The following is a 10,928-nucleotide window of genomic DNA, read 5'->3' on the forward strand; positions in this document are numbered from 1 at the left end:
TCTCAGAGCAAGTGACGTCACCGATTGAAACACTATTTAGCGTGCACCACCGCTAACTAAGCTAGCGTTTCACATCCGTTACACTCACCCCCCTTTTGACATCCTCCTTTTCCGCAGCAACCAGTGATCCGGGTCAACAGCATCAATGTAACAGTATAACTATAGACCGTCCCCTCGCCCGTACCCGGGCGCGAACCAGGGACCCTCTGCACACATCAACAACAGTCACCCTCGAAGCATCGTTACCCATCGCTCCACAAAAGGCGCGGCCCTTGCTGAGCAAGGGGAACCACTACTTCAAGGTCTCAGAGCAAGTGACGTCAACGATTGAAACACTATTTAGCGTGCACCACCGCTAACTAAGCTAGCGTTTCACATCCGTTACATATACATCAATGATGTTGCTATTGCTGCTGGTGATTCTCTAATCCACCTCTACACAGACGACACCATTCTGTATACTTTTGGCCCTTCTTTGGACACTGTGTTAACTAACCTCCATGCCATACAACTCTCTTTCCGTGGCCTCCAACTGCTCTTAAACGCAAATAAAACCAAATGCATGCTATTCAACCGATCATTGCCCGCACCTGCCTGCCCATCCAGCATCACTACTCTGGACGGCTTTGACTTAGAATACATGGATAACTACAAATACCTAGGTGTCTGGCAAGACTGTAAACTCTCCTTCCAGACTCACATTAAGCATCTCCCATCAAAAATGAAATCTAGAATCGGCTTCCTATTTCGCAACAAAGCTTCCTTCACTCATGCTGCCAAACATACCCTCGTAAAACTGACCATCCTACCGATCCTTGACTTTGGCGATGTCATCTATAAAATAGCCTCCAACACTCTACTCAGCAAACTGGATGTAGTCTATTACAGTGCCATCCGTTTTGTCACCAAAGCCCCATATACTACCCACGACTGCAACCTGTACGCTCTGGCTGGCCCTAGCTTCATACTCGTCGCCAAACCCACTGGCTACAGGTTATCTACAAGTCTCTGCTAGGTAAAGCCCCGCCCTATCTCAGCTCGCTGGTCACCATAGCAGCACCCACTCGTAGCACGTGCTCCAGCAGGTATATCTCACTGGTCACCCCCAAAGCCAATTCCTCCTTTGGTCGCCTTTCCTTCCAGTTCTCTGCTGCCACTGACTGGAACGAACTGCAAAAATCACTGAAGCTGGAGATTCCCATCTCCCTCACTAGCTTAAAGAACCAGCTGTCAGAGCAGCTCACAGATCACTGCACCTGTTCATAGCCCATCTGTACACAGCCCATCTATCTACCTCATTCCCATACTGTATTTATTTATTTAGCTCCTTTTGCACCACAGTATCTCTACTTGCACATCCATCTTTTGCACATCTACCATTCCAGTGTTTAATTGCCATATTGTAATTACTTCGCCACCATGGCCTATTTATTGCCTTAATAACTCCCTTATTTGACCTTATTTGCACTCACTGCATATAGGTTTTGTTTTCTTTTTTTCTACTGTATGACTGTATGTTTTGTTAATTCCATGTGTAACTCTGTGTTGTTGTATGAGTCGAACTGCTATGCTTTATCTTGGCCAGGTCGCAGTTGTAAATGAGAACTTGTTCTCAACTAGCTTACCGGGTTAAATAAAGGTGAAATAATAGAACAAATAAAAATTTTATGGACACAAGATCCATAGGTAAGCGTGTACATTCCAATGTAAGTATGCCCCCAATGCAATTCTGAAGTCGAATACATCCACAGTGCAATTTCAACCAATTATTTTGCATCAAATTAATTAATTATGATCTTTTGTTGAATTTGTATAGCAACATTCCAACCTTGTTTAGCATTATAGTCCAATTTTGGCATGATTCCACTATTTTTATCTGCTTGCTTTAGTTTAAATTCAAAACTTTTATTTTGAAACTAGATTCCACTATTGTTGCTCACGCTATTGTTGTTCACAACACACATGTGTCAGTCTTCTCATGGTTCATTGAAAAAAGAAAGAGAAAGTAAAACTCCACCGGGAAGCTTAACAAACACCTTTATCATCGTCTGCTCTCTATTGTAGACTGTTCTTCTTGTTTTACTGCAACAGACAACAACGGTGAATATAGTCCTATAAGGCTATTAGGATACTGCAGAAAAGGTAACAGGTAACTCGCCGAAAGTTCACTGTAGGTGAGCATCATTTGACGCAAAGCAATGTCCCGTGGTTCGAATGCTGGATTTGACCGACACATTACGATTTTTTCTCCAGAGGGCCGCCTCTATCAAGTCGGTGAGATATTTTGTTTAATTTCTCCAGTTTTGTTTCGTGCAGGGGACGACCTAGGCTAGTCTAGCATCTGTAAATGTATCGTTCTATACCATTTAAAATCATCTAAGATATTCGCGCAGTGAATGTTGCAGCGCTGTAGCTGTATGTGACGATGAGCATCCCCATAGGCCAAACGTGTTGGTGTATTGTGATTATAACCATATTGTGATTATAAACATATTGTGATTGTATATTTCACATAGCATGTGGGGGGGGGGGGGACTACAAATGTTTTAAATATGTGTTACTTCTCTGTGGTATAATATGTCCGCCAATAAAGCGATCTACCAATGTTTGGGACTTTCCCATGAGCACCTTTAGACCTATAGTGTTCCAAGCCCCCTGTTTACCCCATGCAGCTTTTAAAAGTTAGCCTTTATTTAAGAAGTATAATCTCATGTTCTCGTGTGTTGTCCCTCAGAGTATGCCTTCAAAGCCATCGCGCAGGGTGGGTTGACATCACTGGGCGTGCGGGGGACAGACTGTGCTGTGGTGGTCACACAGAAGAAAGTGCCGGTAAAATATTCATAATCTGTCCTTAGCTCCATCTCCATGTACCAGGAACTTCTGTCTTAGTTGTCTTTGACTTCATCCAAATTAGAAAAAGAATGTTGATATCTGGCGTTAGAGAAAGAGTCAGTCATGAACAGTGAAGCATGACAGAGTGGTGTCTCGAGCATTTCTGCTGACTGGGCACACGCCACTGATTTGTTAAAGCTTGTCCAATCGAAATATTAGATTGTGGCACCAACCCAATATTCATAACAACAATGAGGTATCATCTACTATATGTATATATGTGACCCTGTCATTATAATACAGGACAAGCTGCTGGATTCTGCCACTCTGACCAACATGTACCCACTTACCCCACGCATTGGATGTGTGATGACAGGACACAATGGTGTGTATAATGGCATCTCACATCTCACACACACACACACACACACACACACACACACACACACATACATACATACATACATACATACACATACACACCAGTGGTGGTTGGTGCCGTTTAAGGTGAGGGAGGACATTTTTATTTATTTTTATGAGCATGGCCTTATTTCTACTACAGCATATTGGATGACTGTCATTCACATTCCATTCACCCACTTCAATGTAACATCGATAGGGTTACTCAAATGATCCCTATACCCATTAAGAGGTTGCTACAACCTAGCCTATGAATGAAAGATTACAACACAGGTCGAGAGAAAATGTTGGTGACAGACAGTGACACACGGACAGACAGTGACACATTTAATACCGCTGATCTAGGGTGTAATCGTTAGTCAATTAGTCAACAATTGCAAACAAGTTTCTATTGGTCAAATTCAGGTATTTTTATCCCTGTTTGCTTTAATTTAAGAAGCGTTTTTCAACAGAATTGGTGGAATGAATACATCTCTGGTCACGCATAGTTGACATTCATAGCAGCCACGTTGTATTCCTGCTCGCATCTATGCGCTGTCCTCCTCTCACCTCTTCCCTTCGTTTGTGGACTTCAATGCACAATACATCAGCTGTATGTAACCAGGCGAAATAACCTTTCCAAGCCAAACCGTACCATAACTGCTACACACAGCCTACATCATTGTTACCATATTAGCTAAAGTAACATCAAAGTCAACATAGCTAATAGAACTAACGTGTTAGTAAACCCGCTACAATCATGCTGTAACTTTATAGTGTATAGTTAGTTAGCAGTTTAGCACTTACACCGGCAGCCTGGTGGCAATAAATTAGTAAAACCAAAAGCTTACCTTGACTTGGAAAGGTTCCAGAGTTGTGGTGGATAGTCATAGCTAGCTAGCTAACATAGCATCTGTCTTTTTGAGCAGGGTATTTGAGTAGGCTAAACTAGCTAGCTGCATTTGCTAGCTAATTAAGTGAAACTGAAAGTGAAAAAAATGACAATCTCTCTCTTGCTTCTCCTTAATTTTTGAAGAAATTAATTTGTTAAAACTATTGTCTTTCTCTCTCTTTAAGTCAACTACTCACCATATTTCATGCACTGCAGTGCTAGCTAACTGTAGCTTATGCTTTCAGCACTAGATTAATTATCTGATCCTTTGATTGGGTGGACAACATGTCATGCTGCAAGATCTCTGATAGGTTGGAGGACGTCCTCCGGAAGATGTCATAATTACTGTGTAAGTCTATGGAAGGGGGTGAGACCCATGAGCCTCCTAGGTTTTGAGACCCATGAGCCTCCGGCTATACCATGCTACCATACAGAGTGCTGTTGAGGCTACTGTAGACCGTCATTGCAGCAAAACAGTGTGTTTTAATAAATTATTTGGTAACGTGAATATATTTAGTGTAGTTTTATTTAAATGTTTTATTATTTTTAATTTGATGAAATTTCACTGAGAAGGATGGTCCTCCCCTTTCTCCTCTGAGGAGCCTCCACTGTCACACACACGCATCCTTTTACTCTCTCTTCCTCTCCCCCTCAGCGGACAGTCGATCCCAGGTCCACAGGGCACGAGTGGAGGCCGCCGAATGGAAGTACAAGTTTGGCTATGACATCACAGCAGACATGTTGTGTCGGAGAATGGCGGACATCTCCCAGGTCTACACACAGAACGCTGAGATGAGACCTTTGGGATGCTGTGAGTGGTGTACCCCTGTCCTCCTGTCACTATGTCTCTCTGTCCTCTTCCTCTCCATTGATTCACTCCCTCTCTCCCTTACCATTAGTCCCCTAGTTCCTTCTCCGGCCGACTGTATATCTCCTTTCTTTCAATACCTCTATACACCCTTTTTTCCTCTCCCTGATTGCCCAGTAATAACGTTTTTTTTTATCACCTTGCCGCATTTTTCAAATGTAAGTGGTATATTTACATAACTCTAAACTGATAACACTTGTAATGCCCCCTATCTTATGTTTAGAAACTCTCATTGTGCTTTCATTGGGGTTTCTCACATCTTTCACCCCTGAGTCATTCATGCAAAATCAACGTGTTACGTGAAATACCCAGAGAACATTTAGTTTAGTCACCAATACATCAGATAATGATAGGCTCACCATTTAGTCATTTTAACTACCATTTCATCCAAAAGCAAAAAGTACAAGTTACACAATAGAAAGAGTAGTAGATGGTAAATATCATTTTCCAGGCACTCTGCGTTACGTCGTGCCTAAGAACAGCCCTTAGCCGTGGTATATTGGCCATATACCCCATCTCCTCAGGCCTTATTGTTTAAATATACAACCCAGGTATTTCAGCAGTGCATTGTACACTACACTATCATTCCAGACGGTAGAACAATAGAGTGATGCTTTCCACTTTGTCCTATTAAGGCACACTGATGGAGAATGATGATGTAGTATTTACAGCCACATCCATATGTGATTCGGTTTTACCTTACAACATAAAATTGATGTCCAATTGATACATTTATACATACAAATGATATAGTTTTATGGTGATCAGCAGTTATCAAACTAAAGTGCGTTCGTAAAGTATTCAGACCCCTTGACTTTTTCCACATTTTGTTACGTTACAGCCTTATTCTAAAATTGATTACATTCTTTTTTTCCCTCATCAATCAACACACAATACCTCATAATGACAAAGAGAAAACTGTTTTTTAGACATTTTTGCAAATGTATTAACAGAAAAAACAGAAATATAACATTTACATAAGTATTCAAACAGTTTATTCAGTACTTTGTTGAAGCAACTTTGGCAGCGATTACAGCCTTGAGTCTTCTTGGGTATGACGCTACAAGTTTGGCACACCTGTATTGGGGAGTTTCTCCCATTCTTCTCTGCAGATCCTCTCAAGCTCTGTCAGGTTGGATGGAGAGCGTCGCTGCACAGCTATTTTCAGGTATTTTCAGAGATGTTCGATCGGGTTCAAGTCCGGGCTCTGGCTGGGCCACTCAAGGACATTCAGAGACTTGTCCCAAAGCCACACCTGCGTTGTCCTGGCTGTTTGCTTTGGGTTGTTGTCCTTTTGGAAGGTGAACCTTCACCCCTAGTCTGAGGTCCTGAGTGCTCTGGAGCAGGTTTTCATTAAGGATCTCTCTGTACTTTGCTCCATTCATCTTTCCCTCGATCCTGACTAGTCTCATAGTCCATGCCGCTGAAAAACATCCCCACAGCATGATGTTGCCACAACCATGCTTTACCATAGGGATGGTGCCAGGTTTCCTCCAGATGTGATGCTTAGCATTCAGGCCAAAGAGTTCAATCTTGGTTTTATCAACCAGAGAATCTTGTTTCTCATGGTCTGAGAGTCCTTTAGGTGCCTTTTGGCAAACTCCAAGCTGGCTGTCATGTGCCTTTTACTGAGGAGTGGCTTCCGCCTGCCCACTCTACCATAAAGGCCTGATTGGTGGAGTGCTGCAGAGATGGTTGTCCTTCTGGAAGGTTCTCTCATCTCCACAGAGGAACTCTGGAGCTCTGTCAGAGGGACCATCTCTTCTCTTGGTCACCTCCCTCAGTTTGGCCGGGGTTGGTGATTCCAAACTTGTTCCATTTAAGAATGATGAAGGCCACTGTGTTCTTGGGGACTTTCAATGCTGCATAATTCTTTTGGTACCCTTCCCCAGATCTGTGCCTCGACACAATCCTGTCTCGGAGGTCTACGGACAATTTCTTCAACCTCATGGCTTGGTTTTTGCTCTGACATGCACCGTCAACTGTGGGACGTTATATAGACAGGTGTGTGCCTTTCCAAATCATGTCCACTCAATTGAATTTACCACAGGTGGACTCCAATCAAGTTGTAGAAACACTTCAAGGATGATCAATGGAAACAGGATGCACCTGAGCTCAATTTTGAGTCTCATAGCAAAGGGTCTGAATACTTATGTAAATAAGGTATTTCTGGTTTTTATTTTTAATAAATTTGCTTAATTTTCTAAAAACCTGTTTTCGCTTTGTCACTGTGGAGTATTTTGTGTATATTGATGTGACGAAACAATATAATTTTATCAATTTCATAATAAGGTTGTAACGTAACAAAACGTGGAAAAGGGGAAGGGGTCTGAATATTTTCCCGAATGCCCTGTACATTAACTAGGCACTACATAGTGTTGGTTCAGTAGTAATCCGTTTTCAGCAGTCGGATTCAAGTAATAGTTAATTGTATTGTTAACAGATGACAAGAAAATCATATTAAAAGTCAAGTGAATATTGCATTTTGAAACACAGATACTTATACTGAACAAAAATATAAACACAAAAATATCAACATTTTATTGAGTTACAGTTCGTATAAGGAAATCAGTCAGTTGAAATAAATTCATTAGGCCCTAATCTATGAATTTCATATGACTGGGAACACCGATATGCATCTGTTGGTCAAAGATACCTTAAATATAAATGTAGGGGCGTGGATCAGAAATCCAGTCAGTACCCAAACATTCCCAATGGGTGACATGTCTGGTGAGTATGCAGGCCATGGAAGAACTGGGACATTTTCAGCTTCCAGGAATTGTGTACAGATCCCTGCATCATACGGCTGTGCATTATCTTGCTGAAACATGAGGTGATGGCGGCAGATGAATGGCACGACAATAGGCTTCAGGATCTCATCACGGTATATCTTTGCATTCAAATTCCCATTGATAAAATGCAATTGTGTTCTTGTCCGTAGCTTATGTCTGTCCATACCATAACCCCACCGCCAGCATGGGGCACTCTGTTCACAACATTGACATCAGCAAACCGCACGCCCACATGACGCCATACACGTGGTCTGCGGTTGTGAGACGGTTGTATGTACTGCCAAATTTCCTAAAACTACGTTGGTGTCACGTCCTGACCATAGAGAGCCCTTATTTTCTATGGTAGAGTAGGTCAGGGGTTTTCTAGTTATTATTTTCTATGTGGGGTTCTAGTTTAGTTTTTCTATGTTGGTGTTTGGTGTGATTCCCAATTAGAGGCAGCTGGCTATCATTGTCTCTAATTGGGGATCATATTTAAGTAGCATTTTTTCCACCTGTGTTTTATGGATATTGTTTTGAGTTAGTGCACGTAGCACCGCTGTAGTCACGGTTAGTTGTTTGTTTCGTTCTTTCTTTGTTGTTTTGTGCGTTTTCAAATAAACGGAAACCATATCGTGCTGCAGTTTGGTCCGATAATTATTCCGACTACCGTGACAGTTGGAGGCAGCTTATGGATAAGAAATGAACATTCACTTCTCTGGCAACAGCTCTGGTGGACATTCCTGCAGTCGCCATGTCAATTGCACACTCCCTAAAAACTTCAGCCATCTGTGGCATTGTGTTTTGTGACAAAACTGCACATATTAGTGGTCTTTTATTGTCCCCAGCACAAGGTGGACCTATGTAATGATCATGCTGTTTAATCAGCTTCTTGATGTGCCATACCTGTCAGGTGGATGGATTATCTTGGAAAATGAGAAATGCTCACTAACAGTGATGTAAACAAATGTGTTCACAAAAATTTAGCAAAATAAGCTTTTTGTGCTTATGGAACATTTCTGGGATCTTTTATTTCAGCTCATGAAACATGGGACCAACACTTCACATGTTGCATTTATATTTCTGTTCAGTAGATAGAATATGTATCCAAATTGAAAGAGTGATTTGGTGCAGTGAACAAAAGACTGAATGTATTTGTTGCACCCAGTCAACTGAAGATGTGCTGAGAGTTTTTAAACGAGTCATTTTGATGATCTGTTTAGATTTTTGTGCTTTGTGTTGTGAAAATGGCACCAAAGTGATTTAAAAAATCTATGTGCAGTAGGTGAGTCCTAACTCCCACACAGAGGACTCAGACCCATATCCTTCTCCTCCCAATGTCTCCAGGTATGATCTTGGTGGCCATGGACCCCCAGCTGGGTCCCATGCTGTATAAGTGTGACCCGGCAGGCTACTTCTGTGGCTTCAGGGCCACCAGCGTGGGGGCCAAGCAGACAGAGGCTAACAGCTACCTGGAGAAGAAACTGAAAAAGAGGCCAGAGCTGTCATATGAGATTACTGTGGAGGTAGGCGGATGGATACACCTGGATACTCATGGAAACATCTGGCGAAAAGTGAAGTCTGTACTGTATTCAATCTCTCTCTCTACTCTCTCTGTTTCTTTCACTCTCTCCTCCTATAGTTGGCCATCTCCTGTCTCTCTTCTATTCTGTCCATGGACTTCAAGCCCAGTGAAATTGAAGTGGGTGTGGTCACTAAGGAAAGCCCCAAGTTCAGGTACTATACTATCACAGTAACTGCATTTTGTCATCACTGTTTTTTTATATGCTCATATGGTAATGTTCAAGGATTTAAACAAGGGAACAACAGACAAAATTCTCTCTTTCTGTCTCCCCAACCCTGGTTTCTAACATCCACTCTCATCTTCTCTTCTTTCCTCTCACAGGACACTCTCTGAGACAGAGATCGACACTCACCTGGTGGCCATTGCTGAGCGGGAGTAGAGGTGCAGCCATCCACATACAGTACTTCAGGTGTCAGGCTGACTAACTAATAGACTAGCCTAGTGGTTCAGTAATAGGACAATAATTCTACTTCAGTACAATACTTGGATATGTTTCTACTTTCCAACTATTTACATCTGCACAGGTTGATTTTCACCTTCAGTCTGCATATCAAATCTTCTAGAACATACCGCCAGGCTGTAACTAGAATTCCCATGTTGTTGGATTGGTTTGATCGTGTGAATCGTTTCATCCATCCTATTGTCTGTATCTCATTGAACCCCATTGTTTATGACCACCTAAATGGGTTTTAGCTGCCCGTGCTGCCTAACGCTCTGTTAGTCATGTCATCTATCACCTGCCACAGAAACACTGTCTAACAGAATAAAACACATCAAGTAAAACAAGAGAACACTAATATCCTTTTTTTTATTCTGATATGCTTAGATGTTTTCTGTAGAATCACAAAAGACACAGTAGTACTTAACTTTTTGTATTTTGTTTGATTCGATACATGTAACTAGAATCCTGGGTCCAATTTTCACGACATGTCTTAAGAGTAGGAGTGTTGGGGCCGTATCCACACAACGTCTCCCCCCGAAAAGGTCCTAGGAATCCTGTTGTATCATTTTTTAAGACAAAAAAAACCTCCCAGCTCAGAGTAGGTTTCAGGATGACGTTTTTTAAGACACTGCTCAGGCAATCTCTGAGCCAGGCGTAAAATCTATTCATAAAAGTTTATCTCGGATGGTGATCACGACAAATTGAGGTACCGCAAAGGATAGATTGTGATGACGATCAAATCATTTGCCTATAACGGTGCTCTGAGACGCTTTGAGGATACAGGTACTGATCTAGGATCGGTTTTGCCTTTTAAATCATAATGAAAAGATCCTCGACCAGTACTCCTACTCTGGGACAGTTTGTGAATATGGGCCCAGACATCGAACAATAATTCAGGCACAAATGAGTAACACACACATTCTATTCCAATTCTCCCACTGACCATGACCTCACTTCTCTGTTCCACACTGTTTCCGTCTGAATCCCACTGTAGAAGAGGCTGTAGAAGACACCTCAGTACTGGGCCAGTAGATGGCGGGATAGAGATAATGATGGGAGTTTCAGCAGGTATTAGGGAGAGAGGAATCCAGTTCACAATACACCAGATAACCAGTGGATGGCGATGTTGCTTAACTTGT

At 42.0% G+C, this 10,928-nt stretch overlaps 1 protein-coding gene across 1 annotated transcript; it reads left to right on the top strand.

Annotated features, from left to right (window-relative positions):
- Positions 1-1,931: 1,931 nt before the first annotated feature.
- LOC110503695 (proteasome subunit alpha type-6) lies at positions 1,932-10,133 on the top strand. Its single transcript, XM_021582156.3, has 7 exons — positions 1,932-2,274; positions 2,735-2,829; positions 3,136-3,217; positions 4,779-4,934; positions 9,110-9,288; positions 9,405-9,499; positions 9,669-10,133. The coding sequence occupies exons 1-7, from the start codon at positions 2,199-2,201 to the stop codon at positions 9,724-9,726; spliced, it is 741 nt and encodes a 246-aa protein (XP_021437831.1). The 5' UTR covers positions 1,932-2,198; the 3' UTR covers positions 9,727-10,133.
- Positions 10,134-10,928: the final 795 nt, after the last annotated feature.

Source organism: Oncorhynchus mykiss, chromosome 24 (assembly GCF_057628025.1).
Source record: "Oncorhynchus mykiss isolate SJ-2025 chromosome 24, ASM5762802v1, whole genome shotgun sequence".
Classification (NCBI taxonomy): Eukaryota; Metazoa; Chordata; class Actinopteri; order Salmoniformes; family Salmonidae; genus Oncorhynchus; species Oncorhynchus mykiss.